This window comes from Heliangelus exortis, chromosome 18 (assembly GCF_036169615.1).
Source record: "Heliangelus exortis chromosome 18, bHelExo1.hap1, whole genome shotgun sequence".
NCBI lineage: Eukaryota > Metazoa > Chordata > Aves > Apodiformes > Trochilidae > Heliangelus > Heliangelus exortis.
The window spans coordinates 9391675-9413226 of NC_092439.1; the positions used below are offsets into that span (position 1 = coordinate 9391675).

The 21552-nt window shown below is 43.3% G+C and overlaps 1 protein-coding gene across 1 annotated transcript; it reads left to right on the top strand.

The window, feature by feature from the left end:
- The first annotated feature begins 10981 nt into the window (after positions 1–10981).
- Positions 10982–20053, top strand: TMEM9B (TMEM9 domain family member B). The gene is made up of 5 exons (XM_071762098.1): positions 10982–11145; positions 12791–12882; positions 15861–15969; positions 16775–16909; positions 18879–20053. The coding sequence occupies exons 1-5, from the start codon at positions 11062–11064 to the stop codon at positions 19032–19034; spliced, it is 576 nt and encodes a 191-aa protein (XP_071618199.1). The 5' UTR covers positions 10982–11061; the 3' UTR covers positions 19035–20053.
- Positions 20054–21552: the final 1499 nt, after the last annotated feature.

The window sequence follows — 21552 nt, forward strand, 5'->3', positions numbered from 1 at the left end:
CAAATCTGATTTGTGTGTCTCAGAAGCAAATAACTACATGACTTATTTTGCTATAAACATAGGTTTCAGGACTGTACATTGCTTGATTTATTTTATGGGGCAAACATTAGTTGAGATCTGTATTGCTTTGTCACCTGCTGGCTTCATAGATGGAGGTGAGGTATAGGGTTTCCATCAATGGAAAGTCTGCCCCTTGTCATACGCTGAGTTTTCTCTTTTTTCCCTTTTTTATGGGCTGTGTGCCACTGGGAACAGCTCAGACATGTGTTGGTCTCATCCTCCTCTGTTAACCCCACATCACTGGTGACAGGCTGCAGACTGGAGAAGACACTGTAGGTATCCGTGATGTTTCACTGGAGATGGCATTGCTGAGAAGTCAAATTGATTTAATGATTTTGTAACTAGAGTGTTTTGTTACTAGAGCTATTGCTTCCACAGGATGAGACTTCTCAAAGAGGGTGTGGAGACAGTCAACAACCTAAAAATACTGGGAATTCAGGAATAACAGGAAGCCATGGCAGTGGGAGAACTAGCTGGGGGAATGCTGCAGGGATTTTCTCTTTTTTTTCTTTGAATACAGCAGGACTGATGTATTCATCAGAGAGAGAGACGTGGCTGCCCCTGCTGTGGGCTGTGGTTGGACTCTGCAGAAAGGTGCTGGAGCTGGAGGAAGGGGAAGCAGAGCAAAGCTACCTGCTCATTAAATGTGAAACCTCCTGGTATCCTGGAGACAGGTGGTGGATCTGCAGAAGGTGGGGAGCTCTTAATGCTGCTTCAGCCTGGCTTGTTTCGGCTCTGCTGCCCACGTGTCACCCTCAGGCAGTGGCAGGGCCAGCACTGATTTACTGCTCACCTCCTTTCACCCCTTTGTCAAAGACCAGGAAAAACAAAAAAACAACCTCCTCCCTGCAGTGGACATGGCAGACACTGCAGATATAGGTGAGAAAACCATTACCACCCCGAGGTGTCCTCAAGGGGTTCCCTGGTGGTGTGGCTGGCACAGCCTGCCCCGGTCCTGTGCTCTGTGTGTGGTGTCCAGCACTGCTCTCTGTGTCCCTGGGTTGGTGTGTGTGACACTGTGCTGGGTGCTGTGGGCTGCAGCTGCAGTGTCCCTGTGCTTTTAGCGGGCAGCAGACCCATGGGTGACATGGTGGGTGTGGAACCAAGTGCCCCAGCTGAGTGGCAGAAGAAAGGCAGAGGTTGTTCCAAGGGATGAGGTGCTAAGAGAGGACTATCTGGAAGGTTGGAGACATAGATCCAGTCAGCTAAAAACTTGCCCTGCTGCAAGCAGATGGTAGGCAGGGCTAAGTGCCACTGTTCCCAGCATCCCTGTGGTACACAGCTGGCCACAGTATTTTTCTAGGTGTTGCCAGTTGTGAAGCATCTCATTGGCAATGCTGGCAAAGGCAGCATTGAAAAATACTGCTTGAGGGAAAAAGCACTATGAGATTTTTGCTTTCAGAAAGTGAGGAAAGCAATGTATTTTCAAGTGTTGCTATAAACCCCAGTCCTCTGTTCCTCCACAAACAGATCAGATGGAGCAAGGAGAGTGATCAGGCGCTTGCTGGCTGCAAAACAGACTGACTCATGGAGAACACAGGCAAACAGGCTCCATCTGAGAAAGTACAACACCAGACAGTGCTGGCTATTAATTTGAAAAGAAAAATGTAATTGGGAATGAATCATTTGGCTTCCTGGATCACAAATCACAAATCCAAAACCCACTTCAAAATCCCTGGGTGGAGGACAAAGCCCAGCACAGGTGTGTTGCAGCCCAATGACCTGGTTTTATCAAGAACAGTAATATTCATCACACATGGAAAATGATCAGGATTTTGCCATTAGCCTTTTCAGTTGCTGACAGAGGAGAAAACCCATAATTGGGCAAAATGTGATTTGGAGCTGGGAAAAGTGGGTCTCAGGAGGGCAGATGTGTGAGAATTCAGTCAAGTGGGTTTGCTGTGAGCGGCACTCTGAGAAGGGTTGTTTGGCTTTCTGGCTGGACAGGTTTAGAGAGAAAATCTGTGGATTTTAAGCTCCTTCTACTCAGAGAGCTCCTCTCCTTGGTTTAGTCTTCAAAGACATTTTCTAGATTGAAATTGTGGCCTAACAGAAGGGGAAAATGTGCTCTTCTTCATCTTCCAGAAGGAGATGATAGTACATTTTAAAAAACCAAATCACATACAAGGGCTAATTGACTTGGCATTTTCAGCTTAGCATTCTCCTAGATAAATTTGCTCCGAGACCACATTTTGTTGCAAGGAATCTTCTGCTTCACATATTTCCTCCTGCTGCTTCGTCTGCTGTGATACAAGGTCATGAGCCATCTTCCAGTGTCCTGTTCTGTGCCTTCCAACTAAGTAATGAGTAAAGCAAAGTCCCAGGTACTGTTAACTGTGAGGGCTGAGACATCTCCCAGTGGGGTGTCTTATGGTTCAGGTCAGTGTTTTAACAGCTAGAAAGAGCCCTGTGGGACAGGGTCCTGGAGGAGTTTGCTATAGGGCAATGATTAACCAGCACAGATGCTGCTGTTTCTGCTTAGAGTAGAGAGGAGCTCTGAAAAGGTCAAACTAATGAGGGTAAGGAGACTACACAGGTGAGGAATTTATCTCCTCCACCAACACTACGGCCTCTCCAGATAATTTGCTCTATGAGTATGCTGTGGTTATGGTTAGCAGGATGGGCAGGCAAAACAACTTTTGTCCTTGCTGTTCCAAGCCCTACAAGCCCCTGCCATGGTGTGCAGGACGTGCTCATTGCAACTTGTCTCACCACAGGAGCTCCAATATCCTGTTTGTGCTGTGCTGGTGCTTCAGGGCTACCTGGTGCAGTGCTCACTTCACACAGGGGAGAGGCACAGCTGAAGACAGAAAGCCTAAGCTAGAGTAGACAGGGAGTGGTGACTTTATGTTGACATTATTTGGGTGTTATTTAGCTCTCAGCAAAGTCCTCCCTCTCCTGCCAAGATAATTTTCCACCCCAGGGAACATCCGCCCTCAGGAGAACATCTGATAGTGTGCTGCTGGGTGTTCATGCATTATCTAAGTAGTTATCATCAAGAAGGGGAAAAGGGTTCATCTGCACCTATCCAGAGAGAAACTGAGCACAGCAGCAGCTGAAAAAAATCCTACTCAGAGCAAGCACTAACACAGTGAGTCACTGCAGTCTGTACAAAGCAGGGGATGCTCTCATTTGAAAATTGTATCAGAAGCTACTGATGAGCTCACGCATTTTTCTCCCTGCACTTCCACTCTCTGCTGCCTCAAATCAAATTAAGGTGATCCAGATGCACCTCTTAGTGCTTTAGGAGAAAAATACGGATTATTTTTCCTGGGGCTCACAGATGACTAATGTAACAGAGTCCAGGCACAGCAAAGGTAAAACCCCATCCTCAGTGGTGTGAGCTGCCCTGGTGGCAGTGAGATCAGGGCACTATCCCCAGGACCCAGCTTCAGGAGAGGAAGACTTGGGACTCTGTTCTGGCAGGGTAAAGGGATAAAATGCACCAACCTTAAGTCTGGTTTGTGGGAGGGCCACAGCTCTGCACAACCAAGTGCAAAGAGAAACTTTCAACTTTCTTCACTCTTTCAGATTTTCTTCTCTTAATTTTTGTGCATGAATTGACACAGCTTCAATGAACAAGGTCAGTTACTCACTCTCCCCACTATTCCCACAATACCAAGCTATAAACATAAGCCAAACAAAGAAACCCAAAAGGCACATACACCAAACCCAAACAAACCATTCTGCTGCTGGAAAGCCCACAAGCCCTAAGTGGGGCTCCACTGTATCAAGCACAACACAAACAGAACTGACCCAGTGTCCAGTTTTTGAGGCTGGTGAGTTCAAACTAGAACAACTTGGTCAAGGAAGAAAACAGGCAGGATGGCAAAAGGAAGAACATGAAGTTTTACTGGAAATAGCTGTGTGCTAAAATAATCTGGCAGAGACTGATACTAATTACCAACTCTCCCCATGGCTCTCCTGGGTGAAATGTGCTGCCTACCTGGAAGCCCAACAGAGCTGCATTCAGGAGGGTGTAGGAGAAGCCTCCCGGGGAGCATAGCTCAATGTGGACTGCATCCAGGTAAGTCTCACCCTCTAGGGAGAAGAGCAGGGCTATGTAGTCAGTAGAATTACTTGCCTGTATTTACTGATCTCCCCAGAGATCATAGGTGCTTGGGACCACTAAACTGCTGGCTGGCCCAAATTGCTTTCAAAAAAAAAAGCTACCTCAGTCTGTTTGAAAGAGGCTCCAATTTTTTATCTTTTTCATGATGCTTCTTTCGGTCCTTGAGCTGGGAGAAGTGGGTGCTCTTGTCAGGCAGAGGACAGCCAGAAGCACATTTCAGAAGCACATTTCAGAAGCACATGATGTACTGGGCTCTCTGGAGACTGCTAATAATGTTTGATTAATTTTCATTATCAGTGTGAGCAATCTTTTGGCTCTCCCTGCATCTGTCTTATTTAGAGTTGTCTTTTCTTTCTTAGTTAAATGGCAGCTTCTATGGACAGTGATCTAATTGTTCCTCAGCATCTGCTTGAAGCCATCCAAGTCAAGGATGGATATTGTGCATTTTGCAGGACACATGATTTGGTCTTTAAGGCTCAAATAAACCAAAATGGAATAGCAGATTAGCCAGTAATAGAACAAAGCAGAATGTAATGTACAGGCTGATGCTGGGGTCACAGAAATGATTGGGCTGGACAAGACTGAATATTGGACCAAGTCAAAATATGCATGTAGTGTTCATCCAGAGGCAGGATGAACAGCCTTTCAGCCCTTCCCTGAGCTCATGGCTCTTGCTTTCTGCCTACCAGTGCAATGAGCTTTTACAGTGGGTCTAATATAGAGCCTTTGCAGTGCTATAAAGCTCAGACACAGCAGCCAGGATACAATTAATTCATATGCTGCTGGTGGGGTAAATGCCTGTGATGGGTTATGGGCTGTCACCTATGGCCTGTCAGCATCACCTGGCATGGGGCAGGGAGCACCTTTTGCTGAGCCCTGTCATCAATTCTTGGTCATCAAGCCTAATTTTGATTCCTTCCTGTCCTGATGACACCACACACTTGTGGCAAATACTGAGCAACTGGGACTGGTACAGCCAAAGCCACAAACTGAGCCCTTGGTCTATATGTAAAAAGCAAAACAAAGTTAGAATCTATCCTGGAAAAATATTTTTAACTAAAAAAATAAAAACCGAAAAAATTTTCCAACTCAGGATAGAATTGCACTGGACTGACAGGTAGGAAAATGTAGCTCACTTTCCTCTACTGACACCCAGCTTCAATGCCCTGAACGTATCTTTATGCTGCACATTTATCATTTATGCTGCACATCTATACATCCAAAAGCATCAGCTTGAGAGACTTTTGCCTAAAGAGCTGCTGGCTTGACCAGTCTGTATTTGGCCCTCCTGAAGGCCTCGCTCTTAGGATGCTCCCAGGAGGTATCCAGCTTTTGGAGGATGGTCAGGGTGAGGCTAGCCCCAAACAAAAGCCCATCTTCCTCTCCACAATAATTAATCTGAGCAACTCCTTGCCTTCTGCTATATAAAATCATGAGTTACTTGAAGTGCTGTTACATTTTAATTCACTTCAGCATACACGAAGAATCATGCACACAGCACCAATGAAAAAAAAATATATTCCCTGGAGCAAAACCAGAAGTCAGTCCCCATCATGTTACCAAGCAGCAGTGCAGAGTGTGGAACGGCAAAGCACACTCAGCCATCCTCCCAGGGTTTGGGTGCACAGAGCTTAATGCTTTCTTCTCTGACAATCAAAGCATCACTCATTCAAACAGATCTCTTTTCCCTTGTAAAATACTTGTTGTTAATTGAAGGAAGAGGCGTTTTCTGGAGCTGAAAGTTGCAGCCCGGGCAGGGCTGTGGATGTGATGAGGCAGGCAGGGGAAAGCTCACCGGGAGCTGCTTTGCAGAGTGTTGTCATGGGAACAGAGCAAGTAGGGCATCACCAGCCCTGGCTGCTGCACAGACCCTGGCAATGTGGTGGCATAAAATCAATGCTGAGCCAGGAGAGTCAGCCACTGGGTTGTGTCTGGTTGGGGTTTAATCTGAATGAAATGCAAAGGCCAGAGCTTCCCTTTGTGTCAAAGTGGTGTCACTCTTTCCCATCTGAATGGCACAAGATTTCGTGCCAACTGAGTGAGCATCTCAGCACAGCCAGTGAAAGCACTGACACTGAAAGTATCTGGTGGGACCACAGTTTCTTCTCAGAGCCCTCTGAAATAATGTCATGCTAGAAAGCAGCTGCTGAGGGGCTTGCTAACTTAGATGACTTCACTTGATTTTCCACTGTTTGTGGACATTTTAACAAGCCATGAGTTTGGCATCCATAGTGAGTAATGGCTAAAGAAAAAGGGCTGAGCCTGGTGTGTACATCACCATGGTGCACAATCTAAGAATAGAAAATACTGCTGTAGTGTCAATATTTGTGGTCATCTGAAGTACCTGACTTCCTTTGCACAATGCTGTCTTTGCACCTCTCCTCCCCTGTGCATGTCAACATATGTGGACTTACTAGGATTTCCTTTATGGTTATAAGAAATAACTTTTGTGATACTATGTTTGCTAGAGATAAGCGACTGCTAAGAATGGCTTCCTGGATAAAGAACTGTTAAGAAATGCTTTCCTGGAGATTGCTGCTCTTGCACTTATAAGGGATGATGTATCTAAAAAAACCCTGAAATATCTTTAATGTTACACTGCAGAGACCAGTGAAAGTAGAATCAAATACAATAGGTAAGCCAAAATCTGAGAAAGGTTGAAAATGCTGACTGAAAAAAAGGTTAGAAGAGCAAAATTCATTGACTCCAAGGTTTCATTTTATCTTGCCCAGGTTTGCTGATGAAGAGGTCCTAATTAAAGCAGGCACCTGCAATGTAACTGCACTGCTGACATTGACCCAGGCCAGCAAGATGCTGAGTGTGTGCTCCTCATTTCCTGTCAACACCAAAGTGTGAACGAAGCTCACATCCATCCAGGGCTTGCTTGATCTGTGCTTTGGAAAAGTGACCAAAATAGCAGGCAAGATAAGAAAATGGAGACAGCACTTGTAGGGGTTCCCAGCTTACTTGTTGAGTTTACTGATTTAAGCCCCTCTATTTAGCAACAAGTTTGAAAAAAATAGCTATAAACTTTATTGTAAAAAAGCCTGTAGTTGTATTGTAGCCATAGTCTTGCATGGTCTTTAACGTAACTGTCACTGGCTATGGTGTTTCCATGCAGGCTGAAGCAAAGATTGGAATTAAATGGCTGGCACTGGGAAGAGCATGCTCTGGATTCATAGTGACTTGATTTTTAGTGCTGATCTCTTTGAATATAAAACAAGGACCACGGCTTTATTTTAGTAATCCCAGTGAATTACTCTGCTTGGAGAAGAAACTGTGGGTCCTCTGGGCATAGTTGCCACCATGCAAACATGCTTCTGGCAGAAGTTCTCCTAGGAAGCAGAGGGAGCACAGGACAAACCGTGTGGAGCACCACTGACCTTTGTCTCTCCTGTGGGCTGCACACACAGGGGGTCCAAGGTCCTGCTGGGTCAGACCTAGCAGAGTCTATTAATAAATTTTAGATTAAATAAAGAAATGCACAGGTTGTCCCTCATGCTGCAAGGAATGAAGTCAGAGTTATGAGCTCACAGATCATGGTTAACCAGCTGAAGCCACCTTCTCATCCCCAAGCTGCTACTCCTATTTGCAGCAGTCCTCCTCTGCTGAAGGAAGGGACACACACCAGGAATTGCATTGGTGAGAAGGTGACACGTGCCACTAACTGAAAACTGATGCAGAACACTGCATAACCCCCACACAGGCAGCGTGGGGAGCAGCTGGAACCTGCAAAATGCTGCAGTGTGTGGGAGCACTGCCTGACCTTGCCCTAACAGAGAGGGACCTTGAACTCTTGGAGCCCGCAGAAAAGTCAAGAGTGTATTCACCCAGGCAGAAAGATAAAACAGATGCAGTGCTCTTTTAGCACTTCCCTCCATTTGCTTCATATCATAAACATCAATTAAAAAATAGAAATACAGAGGTAAGCATTTTATCTTGCTTGCCCTTTCCATATACATACATTTCTGTTGTGAAAGGCTTTACATAACTTCTATCAGCAGATTGCAAAATAATGCCTTGGTTATGGAAGGAAGCCACCAGCCATTACACTGCATTACTGTAATGTAATGAGTTTCTGAGATGAACTATATTTGGAAAACTTGTTTTTATTGTAAACCTTGTACACAATCCATCCCCTCAGCATTGATTTCTCTTTCTATTCTCCAGAGACCGGAGACCGGGAAGCCACGACCTGAACAGAGCTGCTGGGGTTTTGGTCCAAACCATAAACTTGTAAGACAAACCTGTGCTGTTTATTTGAAGGGATGCAGTTCCAGTGACAGATTGTAATCAAACAGATGCTGGTGACCAGTCTGCTGAAAGGTGAATTTCTCATTATCCTAGAGCAATTGACATTGGAATTAATTGCTTCCCACGCTTCTTTGCTGAGTAAAGGCTGCTGTAATAACAACTGCTGCCAGAATTTTGATTTTTTAATGGAACATGAGGGATTGACAAGAGAGAACCTGGTTTTACTTTGTTTTTCTTTTTGTGCAAATGTCACATTGCTTTCATGTTGGCAATGACTGCAGAAATACTGAATCAATTACTTATTTACATAATCCCTTTGGATTTTTTGTTTATATCGTTGTTGATAATGGAAAAATATTCTGAGCTTGGAAAAAGAAGGGAAGAAGGCAAGTTCGGAATGTGAATAGGCTGAAATCAAAAGATGGTGATTTGCATTAGTAAGAAATAACCATAATTCAGATAATTAAAAATAGGGTAACTACTGTCTACCCTGCCTGCTCTGAGGAACATCTAGGCTGTGACAGTGGATGCCTGCTCAGCTGCATGGTATGAAGAAACCCTACACAAATGGTTTGACACAGCCCAGCAGAGCCCAGTGCTATTGCCAGGTAGTGATTTTTTTCCCTCCCCACAGCCTCAGAAGCAGAGCCTTTAAGGATCAAAGGGACTGCCAGCAGCTCTTGAAGAGAGGGGAGTTACTTGTGTGAGTCCTGCTGATGGAGACAAATATGACAGAAGCTACAAAGCTGACTTCTGATTCAACACAGTGCACTGATAGCAAAGCACAAAGTTTAGCTTAGAGAGGCCAGTGCAGAGTTCCAACTCTCAAAACAGATCTTGTTATTAATGCACATTCTATGTAATTTTAAAAGAGCAAACTTGATGTGAGAACTCAGCTCATTAATGTGAGGAGAGTGGGTCTGGTAAGGGCTGTGGGAGCAGTGCAGGGAGCAGCCTGAACACCACTAAAGCTCAGGCTCTACAGATAAACCTTTGAGAGCTCTCTTGAAGATGAAACACATCTTCAGTCCTTCTGGAAGATTAGGTAGCTGAAGGGCAGTTATGGTCAGGCAATCATTTAATATTTTTTTCTTCTTGAAATCACCTTTTCTTTACATTTTTAAACATTTTCTAAACTATCATTTAATAGTATTGCTTCTGATACTGGTGTGCTGACATACTAATTAAAAAAATAAACACAAAACAACATGAAAAATCTAAATGTTGAGATTAAGGCTTCCACTGCTTTTTCTTAATAATTCACCCAGCAGTTTTGCTGACTAAATCACTGGTTACTGTTTTCTAGGGCAGGACTGAACTAATCTTCTAGAAGCAGCAATCTTTATGTCTTGCAGAGCCTGAGGCTCACGAGTTCTTCTTTCTTCGTGCCCAGACTTAAGGGAACTACCTGGGCATTGGAACTCCTTGAGTACATTAGGAAATCGGTCTCTTGACTACCTCTTGGAAATCTTTTCCTATCCTGTCCATCCTGCACAGATGCATCTGAAACTGGAGGTTATTTATTTCGGCTCGAAGCTCAATCCATGCAGGATCCAGCGTGTTTTCCAGCTCAGCAGTCACTTCGCCCATCGCAGACTATGAGCGTGGGTGGTGAGGAAGACACGGAGCCACCTTCGCGCTTCCAAACAGTTCCATTGCAGATCCGGTCGTTAAACAAATTGTTTGGCTCAGGCTGAAGCCTGACGTCTCCTCATTACACCCCGCTGGCAATTTTCCCTGAATTTTAAAGGTGTTCTGCGTTTCCATAGTAACTCAGCTCCCGGTGCGCTGTTCTGACTGCGCAAACCACTGTATTAAAATAGCCTTAAAAGCACAACCGAAAGGGGCACGGCACCGAGGGGATTATTTTATTATTTTATTTTTATTATATTATTATTTTAGTTCCCATGACCTGAGAGCCACGTCCGGGGCTGGGGGAGGCGCGGGGGCCCCTCCTGTGTCCCGCTCAGCAGCTTGGGGCAGGGAATGGGTAAAGGAAAGACACAAAAAAAAAAAAAAAAAAAAAAAAAAAAAAGGAGAGAGGCTGAAGGAGCTGAGTGTCGGGAGTGCCTGCGGGCTCCAACACCGGCACCGGCTCCGCTGGGTCCCGCTCCAGCAGCACCGGGATCGTTCGGTGCCGCCGGTGGCACCGCGGGAAAGGCTGCTCCGCCCTGGGGAAGGAAGGGGAACACAGCTCTGGGCTGGGAGTAATGAGCAGCCGCACCACGACCAGGGGACACTGCTGGATTTTGGGGATGTCTTCTCAGGAAAACGGGGGATTTTGGGGATGTCTTCTCCGCGGGTCCGCCTGCCTGCCCGTAACACGTGTTGCGTTTCCTATCAGTTGCCCTGGGCTGTTCAGTCGTGGGAAAACTGGATTATCTGTGACATCACCGTGTCATTTAGAGGGCTACCTCTTAACGCTTTTAACCCAATTTCGATAGTTTTGCGTTTTTCTTCGGGAAATCCACTCCGGAGGCTCGCGGCGAAGCGAAGCCCTCTCCGGGCCCGCCGTGCCAGACGCCCCCTCCTTCCCCGGAACACTCCGGTGGCGCCGCCGTTCCCGCGGGTGCCGCCATCGCGGCCGGACGCCGCCTGACGTGAGGCGGAAGTGATGGCAGCGGGCGCTGGGGGCCCGGCGGCGGCGCGGCGGCGATAAGCGGTGCGGGCCCGACATGGCGGCTCGCTGCCGGGAATGGGCTCGCCTCTGCTCGCTGCTGGCGCTGGCCGCTCTGGCGGGGCTGGGCGCCGAGGCCAAGGTGAGCGGAGCAGAGTGGGGGTGGGGAAACGAATGTCAGTGATCCCCGCTTCCCGGCCCGGTACCGGGGCCCTCCCCTCCTCCGCCCCGTCACTCGTTCCTTCCGCCACCCGGCCCGCTTCAGCTGGCAGCGGGACCCAGTGGTTTCGGCCAGGCGCTGCCCTACACCGGCGCGGGGTGAGCGGGTGGTCCCGCGGATCCTCTGCCTGCCGGTGCCGGTGTCGGTGCCGGCCCTGGCCCTGGCGTTTTACGGTGCCCGGGGACGCCGTCCCGCAGCGCTCCGGGTGCCGGTGGGGTGTTTGCTGGGGCCCGCGGTGCTGCTGGCGGGGGTCGGGGCTGCCCCAGCTCTCCCCCCGTCCCCAGCGCTTTGCTCCCGCTCCCCGAGCGTCTCCTGCCCGGGCCGGGGTCCCTCTGGGTTCCCACTGGGGACCGGGATTTTGTGGTCTCTGTGCCTCAGAACACGGTGTCTCCTAAGAGTGAAAATCGTTCCTCTTGTCAAAGCCCCCCGGTGTCTGAATCTTCTCCTTTGGAATGATAATCGGGGGTTTTACGGGTGAGGCCAGGCTTGGCTTGGGCTGCAGGGGGTGAAGGTTTTCCAGCTGCCCCGTACCCACTCGGTGTTGTGCTGCCCCGGCTCTGCCTTGTGCGAGCTCATTCCCGTCATTGCTGGGGCTTCTTGAGACCTCTTTTTGTAACGCTGTTAGGAATGGGATTATTCTTTAGGTAAGCCACATACGTTTATTCTTTGTCCCTTAAATAAATAACTTACAAGTTTTTCTGGTTTAGGTTTGAGAATATTTTCCTGTAACTCCCTCCTGATCATCTGTTCTCTCCATAGGGTTTTCTGTTCCTACATAATTTGGGAAATGAAGGAATTACCCTGTTTTAATGCACTACACAAAGCCATAGTTTTTCTGAAATTCCACTTTTTCTACTAGTGATATAAATGTTAATTTTGGTGCTACTTCTCTCTCACTGTCCCTAAGTTAATTCTTCTCACTTCTTCCTACAGTGTCAATTGTTGCCTATGCAAATGTTCATTTGTTTCTCTAAAATTTGCTTTTCTGAGTTTCCATGGTTTCCACATTTACGTTGCCTTCATTTGGGATTCCAGTTCTGAACTTTACCTCATGATATCTTTGCTGCTGTTAAGGCAAGAGGACAGTGGGCTATACTGGTCCCTCTGGTATTCCTTACAGCATTGGTTCTCTTGTGGCCAGGGAGGACAGAATTATCCAGACATTTCTTTGCCAGTCTCCATTTGGGATTAATATTAAATAATCTGTTTTAAGCTTCTCATGGTGTCTGTTCCACAGCTGTCCTCATAAGCTGAATAGCTGAGTGTACCAACATCAGCAACTTCTGAATGCTTTTTTCTTAAAAAGCAGGTGAATGTATATTGATTTTTCTCCTGAATAATGTGTTAGGTATCTAAAATAATAATAGTGTTACTTGACAAATTACTCTGCTTGCTTAGTAATTTTAAGGATTGTTTTTAAGCTTGAAGGAAATCCTGAGTAAAACTATTCAAAGATACTTGCAAGTAGTTTGTGTTAAATCTTTCACATATTATGTGAAGAGTGATTTCTGTATCCTGTTACAGTTACCAATGATGATTTGTTCTAAACATGTTGTTTACTTTACAGAATTCTGAGGATGTTCGATGTAAATGCATCTGCCCTCCTTACAAAGAGCATTCAGGCAATATTTTCAAGAAAAATGTCTCACAGAAAGACTGGTAAGTGTGTGTGGCATAAAAAATGGCAATTACTCTCACTCATTGAATACTTGTTCTGTAGTGCTTAGATGTGAGTCCTCTGTGGTGGTGCCAGGAGAAAAAAATCACATCTCTTGCATAACTTAGTGGAACTTTTCTTTTAAAAGTTCTATAGGATTCAGCTCTATTAAGGGACAGGGCTTGCAGGGGTTTTGCCCCATTTTCTGTGTGGGTTTGCTTGCTTCTGTGCTTAGGATTTTTATTTAGATTTGGAAGTAGTATAAGGGAAGAGAGTGTAATTTGAATTGAGTGATTTGAAATGCCATAAAGACAAAGGAGCACAGCCACAGAACTGAAACTCAGGATTATTGTCAACTCTCTCTTTACTCTTGAAACCTGTTCTATCATTTAGTGACTGTTGTTTCTGGAGATTTCTGTTCCTCAGAATTGCAACCAGAAAGTGCAGTTGTATGACTCAGCCTGAGCCATCTAACAATACGTTTTTTCAGAGAGAGTTCTTACATCTCTGTGCATCAGGAATGTGCTCTGTTGTATTTTTAGGTCAGCTATTGCATTTTCAGGCCCCTCTCTCCAAGCTGAAGATGGATGTGCATGGCCAGGGGTGAGGGAGGGGTAGGGCAAGAAAGGGAGATAAATTTATTTGTGAATCAGACAAATGAAATATCATGTTTTAGAGTTACATTGGTTATGGAAGTGCTCAGAGATCCTTGGATCAGCTTATAAAAACATGCTGTGCTTCTCAATGTGTTGACTCTTCTTCAGTTACTTTGAGGATTCATAAGAGACTTTTCAGTCTGACAAGTAGCAGTAGGTTGGCATCCTGGCTGTGAAAATTTTGTGCCCCTGTGTAGGCCCACAGAAGGATAGGAATAAAATTAGTGCTACAGGTATGTGTAGAGGTGTGCCTTATTAAGTTACCTGCAGGAGAGCTCTGAGAAACAACACTGTAAATTTCAATCTAAACTAATCAACATAAAATGTACTGCCCCATTGGAATTACTGGTTTTGTCCTGCATGATTAATTTAATATTAGTCCTGTGATGACAAATGAAGTTGCAGCAATAAAACATGCTGGGAGGCTCCCAGCTGCAGCAGACATTTCAGAGTAGCAGCATTAACTGGCTTTATTGTTCATTACAGCTCTGCAAATGAAAATGGTTTTGCTTTTTGTTGGTGGTTTTGTGGTTGTTGTTTGTTTTTGTCGTTTTGTTTTTTTCAGTGGGTATTGCTTAGTGTGTGCCTCAGTAGCAGAAAAGATTCTGTTTCCCTTTAAACAGTACTGGTACTGAGTGGAGGAAAAATTAGCATTTCTTAAGTGACAATCTGGGAACATTTTTACTTTGATCTACTGTTTGAGATGTCTTCTGTGCACTTCTAAAAGGCTTGATTGCTGGTTTATGTGCAATGAAACTGACAAATTTATGCTGTACTTTGGCTTCCGCATCAGTGACTTATTGAGTAGAGCTGTCTGATGTGCACCATCCTTTAGCTATCATGAGACAAGAACCAGATCAATTTTTAGTGTCTTTATGAACTATGTACAATATAATGAACACTTACTGCTGGCTTGTCCAGACATAAAATGAAAACTTAAGTTTTAGTGTTGAAACTGTAATGTGCATCATGAGACTCTTAAACATCTAAATAAGTTCTTTCTCTTGGAGTGGTCTGTTCTTTGGCTTCAAGCTGGCAAACGGGGCTTTTTGCCATCATCATTGTGGGCTGGGGTGCTTTGACCCCAGTAAAACCAGTCACCCTTCTGGACTCAGGTCAGGAGTGCTTCTTTAGTGCTATTACTGTGGGTGGAAGAAGGTGTAATGTAGAGGCACTTGAGTGGGAAAATAGGTTAGAAAAGGATTAATCTTTTTTACATTTTCCTCTTACATTGCCATGGAATTGCAGTTCAGGGAAGAAACACATCATCAAAATTCTAAGGTTCTGATAGATTTTAAACTTCCTAGTAACTTGAAACAACTGGAGGAAAAAATGCTGATATTAATACTTGATCTGTTCACACTAACACACTTACTGCAATTAAGCTACATACAAGATTTCTGCTAGCCTTGTGCAGCATAATGATAGAAGCTTTCAAGCCTGTGAACAGAAACTGCATAAATTATAACTTGAATGCATTTTTAAATTTTCTAGCTTGAATGCTGCACTCCTCCACAGAGGAGAATGTAATTTTATGTTCAAATAAATGAAAAATAAACCTTCCACTCTGACTGTGCTAGCATTAAGTTAACTAGGATAAAAACAAAATGTGATTTTTGTTCTGTCAGTGTTCTGCAGACACTCTGGGACTGAACTCTGAACAACCAACCCGAGTCAGCAAAAAGACCAAAATTGTACAAGTTATTGGTGGATTCAGTTGTCTCATGGCAGCTGGATTGTAATTCTGGGGTATAGAGTGCCTGCAAGATTTTCAGCCACATTTTTTGGCATGTGCTGACTTATATTTTCTAATCTTTTAAGTCAGCTCAAGCTTTCCCATCGTGTCTGGTGCTGACACCTGACTGATATTTATTCACTATCATTTTGCAACTTGTGATGGCAGGAAGAAAGAACTTCTGTTCATGAACACCAGAGAGAAGTTAATCTCCCTTCAGATAGTGGAAGGACAGAATAAGGCTCATTTGAGTATGATGAAGGGAGAAGTGTGTGTCTGGAATTTACTTCCATCTGTGATGTTAGTGTCAAATGGTCATTTGTGCTGGGATTCAAATCCTTGGACATGTTATACTGACAGGTTTAATACTTTAGCTGGAAAATGAAAACTGTATTATGTTAGAAAGTCAGTAGCTTGATTAAGTAAAATAATGGTGGAGTAGTGAGTTATTTTATTATTTTTTTAAATCTTGAATACTTATAATTCAGGACAGTGCAACTTCTTAGCTGACACAGCTGGGGTCTGCTTGCTTAGTGGAACAGGTAAGATAAAACCAGCTCAAAACTGAGCAGTTTTTGTCTGTCTTCAGTGACTGTCTTCATGTGGTTGAGCCCATGCCTGTCCCTGGCCCTGATGTAGAAGCATACTGTTTACGTTGTGAATGCAAATATGAGGAGAGAAGCTCTGTCACAATTAAGGTAAATGATGTAATTCTGTTGACTTATAGTAAATACTTCAACTGATTAGTAAATATGCATGTCCTCTAAAGAAACATTCTTTTTAATGGGAAAATTTTTCCAAAGCAGAAAAAGATACAACTTTTATTTTGCCTAGCTTTGGATCCTGTTTTTGTTCTTATTTTACAGGGCCTCTCATTATTCAGCTGTCTTACTTCCTTATTATAAATTTTCTATGTACATTGGGAAGTTAAAAAGAGCAAAAATACTCATTGCTCTCACAGAGGGTTTTTATATTCTTCACGTTCTTGTCTTACTGGAGTCATTGAGCCCTAGGCAGGGACAAATAGATTGTGAATCTTTTCTTCTTTTGTAACACAGATTTCCTTTTTCTGTCATTTAGAAACTGGGTATTTTCTTTTTGCCTTCCCACTTTTCTTAGTGACTGTTAGAATGCATATCTATCCTAGAGAATAGAGACCATGCAGGAGCCACCCAAATTTCTCACCCTAGTTTAATGGTCAAATCAAGCAGTTGCCTTGGTTGAGGTGAGATTTAAAACACCAAGCTGTTTTAACAGGGATAGCACAAGATTTTTAGCAAGGTCTCAGTAGGAGAAACTGTTTCAAGCTAACATCTGTCCCAGACCCTATTAATACTAGGTCGTATTTTGGTGTTTTTTCTCTTGTTTGTGGGTTTAAGTCATCTGGTGTCACTCTCAGAGATCCAGGCTCACCACAAACTGCATGTACTCTTGCTGCCTGGTGAGAGACTGGGGGAGGGATAATGTCACAGTTCTGGCATAAACTGTGCTTGCATTGTGTAGGTTACAATCATCATATACCTGTCTATTTTGGGCCTCCTTCTTCTGTACATGGTGTACCTTACACTGGTGGAGCCAATACTGAAGAGACGTCTCTTTGGACATTCACAGCTCATACAAAGTGATGAAGATATTGGGGTGAGTTCACCAGAGTGCTGGTGGGGTTGGGCTAACATAAAGATTGGGATGGTTGTTAAATAACTGTTTGGGATGAGTGGCTCTATTTGCCAGGCTGTGTAAATGTGTTCCCTGAAGGGAGAGGAAAACTGTGAAATGACTTCTCTGAAGTCACTCTGATTTTTCATTGGGCTAGAAATCAATAAGATGAGGACTGGTTCAGTTATTTCTGCTCTAGACATGGAGTAGGCATACAAATTCTGAGGTGTTGGTCAGCCACACAGTCTTGCTAGGGATCACTTTTATTCAAATTGCACACTGGTTAGATTTCTCTTTACAAAAGAGAAAGAAATTAGAGAATTACCCTTTACCTGTCTGCATTCATGCAGAAATCAGACAGTTTCCTACTTGAATTAAATGAGCATGTCCTGTATACTATACAGACAAATTACATATATTCTATACCTTATATAAACTCTGAAACAGGATTAGAACCTTAGCATTACACTCTTAGGTGTAAGATGTGAAAGAAGTCCTGTGGTGGATCTCTGTTTAACAGCAGAATGAAGTTACCTTAAATGTTAGATCTGTGGTAGCCAATTCCCTGTTTTGCTGTAACTGTTACTGTGACCCTGTTACCTGTGCTGGTGCAGTCTAACTACTGTTAGTAGCTGCAGTAGTACTTGAAACAAAAAGGACTTCAGGTCCTCATCTAGTTCATGTTGCCTCCTTCTGTTTATCCCCCTGTAACAATAAATGTGAAATAATTTAAGGTCCCTTTTGGCTTATCCTCATCCTTGTTGCCCTGCTTGCAAGTCTTGAGGTATTGATCCATTGGCTCACTTTAGAAATGCCATGTACATTGATATTGATTGCTGAATTTCAGCCAGTTTGTTTGCTCTTTCGTTTGCTCACCACTCAGTGGTGGCAGTGGCAGCTGTTGAATGTAAGCTACTTCCATGGACCTCTTTCCTCTCTAAACTCTCCCCCTGCCCTCCCTTGTTGTCAATGTAGAAGTTGCCAGCTGCTGGCCTTTGAGATGAGGTGGTTTGTCAGGAAAGCCATTACCATCTGCCTTGTCCTGTGCTCTCCCTTCTGCCATCTATTTCATGGTAGAAATGTGTTACTGTTCTGATTCTGTTTGCCTATGAATTAAGTGATTTATCACCTGCTAACTTCCCATTGTAGGTATATCCAACTGCATATTTGTTTCTCATATAGCTTTAGTATCTGACTTTGTCCAAAACAGTTTAATAGCCAAATAAGTTGTTCGGTTTCAACTCTTACAGTTTATAACTTGGTTATAGTTGCCACAAAAAAAAAAAAAAAAAAAAAAAAAGAAAAGCTTTGTAGGTACTGTTAGAAAACAGAGTAAATATTAAACCAGCACTCAGTTGTTGTTGAGCTCTGTCACTTAAACAGCTGTATTGACACTTTTGCTTTTGGACAGCTCAGGACAATGGGTTTAGTTTGGTAAACATCAGAGTGTGTTGGTTTTATATAGAAGCTGTGTGTGAACATCCTGAACTACCTGATGATAAATGGCCATCAGCTGGCAGAAAATTGACTCTTCAGTTAAGTTTTAAAGTGAATTGCAGTCAGGACAATAACAGGAGGCTCCCAGCAGCTGGGTCTGTTCTGAGCTTCTTCCCACCAGCTGCTAATGGATGCAAGATGGTGATTCTGGTCTTGCAGCTCACCATGATGTCTCTGGGTAGCAGATATTTGTTTGACAGTACAATTAAGTTTGGTCTACTTGAGAAACCCGTGGAAGTTACTTTGAATGAGAAGTTAAGGTACAGTCTTAATTACTCAAAAACCTGCTTGGTCATTATTCCTGACCAGCTTGTTGAAACAGCTTGTTTACCCTAAAAACAATAAAAGCAAACCAAAAACACCCAGCGAGCCACATCCTTTGAATGTAACCTCAAAAAAACCCTAATGTGATTGCTCAGTAGGGAGACCTAACTGGTGATTTTTGCCATTTTAGGACCACCAGCCCTTTGCCAATGCCCACGACGTGCTGGCTCGTTCTCGGAGCCGTGCCAACGTGCTCAACAAGGTGGAGTACGCGCAGCAGCGCTGGAAGCTGCAGGTCCAGGAGCAGCGCAAATCGGTCTTTGACCGTCACGTGGTGCTGAGTTAATCGTGTCTCAGGAAAGTGACCCCAGGGAAGTGAAGTGGACTGATGGAAAGAGTTGACTTGCATCTTCCTGATCCTGCCAGTTCAGAAGGATTTGCTTAGGTGATTCGTTATTGATTAAAAAAAAAAAAAAAAAAAAGGAAAAGGTATTTGAACTCGGAGGGAATGTACTGGAATGGAAGCGATTCAAAAAGATTAGATAACCAAAAGCTAAAATCTTTATATTTTCAAATGGCTTTTACTAACAAAACTGAAAAGAAAACAAACCCTAGAATACCTTGGGTTGCCTCTGTGGTACCTTATTTACAATAGTGATTTGATGGTTGGTTTTAACCAGGTATTTCTCTCTACTATTTATGTGGTTAAAAAATACCTGGGAACACAGTAATTACTTACAACTCACTAATCACTTTGTGTAAAGACCTTTTGTAAATATGCTTGGATTTTCTGTTCACTAATGCTAGGTACTGGAAACCTAAATCTTGCAGTGTAGTTCTCATATCAGAGAATGAACTCCTGATTGGCTGTATTCATTTGGTTTCTTGCACTCATACTTTCAAGATCCTTGTATGTCAAGTGATGTTTGCAGATTTAAGGCAAAGCTTAAATGGACACTGGATCTTTAAGCTGCATACTTAAAGTACTGTGATGTAGATAAACTGAAATGCAGTGTATATCAAGACAGTGTTGGCATTTTGTTTTGATTTAATAGCTTAATATATTGTATGTGTATGGTATCTCCTTTTAAGGATCTTCTCCCTTTCTTTTCATAGGTAAAGTCTCAGGAGTTAGTATATGATGGAAATATTTATTATAAGAAAACCTTCCTGCATTTGTCTGGATTGATGGTGTAAGGCACATACTTTCTCTAGCACCTGTTGTCTTGGAAGTTAGGTGTATTTTTTTATCTGTGATTCTATACTTATCTCTCTTAAGAGGTATACAGTTGGTAGATAACTAACTTTCATATATCCCCTTTGGAATGTAACAATTAAAGATAAAGCTGATTTTTGAAAAATGGATCTGCATTATCAGTATGTCATCATTTTTCTTCACCTTTACCCTGCACATAAATTCCATCTATAAAAGCACTTCTCTGAAAATGCATCGAAGTAGAAATTAGTGGTTGTTTGGTGCTTAAAGGAAAGCAGTGCTCACCAAATTGCTACATGAGAAGTTTTTATTCTGTGACTCGAATTTATCTGTGCATGTGTAGTTACATTGTCACACAGTTTTCAGTTCCAGTGTGGAAAGAAATAGTAGATAGTTGTATTATGTGTTGCTGGGTGCAGTTTTCACTTTCTTGCTCCACAGCGTGGGGGACAGGGTAGTGTGGGAAGTAAACTGTACCTGTACACAGAGCTCTGCCACATCAGGGGTGGAGACAAAGTTCCCCCATAACAGCATTGGCACCAACTGTAGCTCTTTTGCAGCTACAGAGCTTCATTCTCTTGTCAGTCCTTTAGTCCTGCAAAAACTGAGTTAATCCAGAGGGTGGTTAATTGCGAAGGGTGGTTAATTCATGAAGGCTCAGGATTCTTTCTTTAAATTAAAAAAAAAAAAAAAAAAAAAAAGGCACAGAGTGGAATAAAAGGATTTAAAAAAAAAAAAAAAGTAAAAAAAATCCAGACTTGGTTTCAGTTACTGCGTGCAACATCCCACCTTGAGGAGTCAACTGGTCATGACAGTTATGTACCTGGGGTCCCGCAAAGAAAATGTAACCTGTGTGTTGGAGATGTCCCTGTTTACCAGCTCTAGTAGATGTTCTACCTTTTGGTTTCCTTTGTGATGTGGCCTGAAGCTGGTGTAGGAAGGAGGCTGGGGAATACTGCATCGTTACAGCTCTGCACAAGGCCAGCAGAAGCAGAATGCTTTCTCTGATGGCACCAAGAGGACAAGACTGGGTGTATGTAGCTCTCTTGGTAATAGATTGGTTGTTTACAATTTTACAGAGTCTTCTAAAAGTTTAAAGCTAAACTAATTTGGTTTTATACTTTTTTGTGTGGTATTACTTTAATCGATAGAAGGGCCAAATAGTGAGGTAGTCTGAAGTGCCAAGGTAATCCTGCAAAATGGAGTTTTGAAGTTAGGTGGCCTGTTTTCTTGTACCTTTGAACTTGGATAGCAACGTACTGATATATCTACATATGTATACATACATATATCTACACACACATAAATGGTTTTGATTATGCAGGCTGGTCTTGATATTGTGTTTCTAAGTTAAAGCAAGCTTTAAGATGTTTGTCTTATTACTGGTAGCTCACTGTTTTCAAATTTTGTCTTGTTTACCTCCATAAATGCTTTATTAGAGACCTTTTATGTGGTGTTATACTTTTTAACACTAAGGGAGTTTCCCAAAATTACAGATGTAATGAAGATTAAATTTGAGAATATTGAGCTAGGTGATGTGTGTCCTCAGCTCTAGTCTGGAGACAAATCCATTCCAAATTTCTTCTAAATAAATGCTGATTTTCTGTGTTTAAAATGGAAGGTATAAAAATCAGTTTACTTATGCCTC

What these genes read in the sequence shown, in the direction of transcription:
- TMEM9B (XM_071762098.1), top strand. Translation starts at nt 11,062, where the DNA reads ATGGCGGCTCGCTGCCGGGAATGGGCTCGCCTCTGCTCGCTGCTGGCG. An exon ending in GGCTGGGCGCCGAGGCCAAG is followed by an intron (nt 11,146 to 12,790) that starts GTGAGCGGAGCA and finishes TTTACTTTACAG; the next exon opens with AATTCTGAGGATGTTCGATG. An exon ending in GAAGCTCTGTCACAATTAAG is followed by an intron (nt 15,970 to 16,774) that starts GTAAATGATGTA and finishes TGCATTGTGTAG; the next exon opens with GTTACAATCATCATATACCT.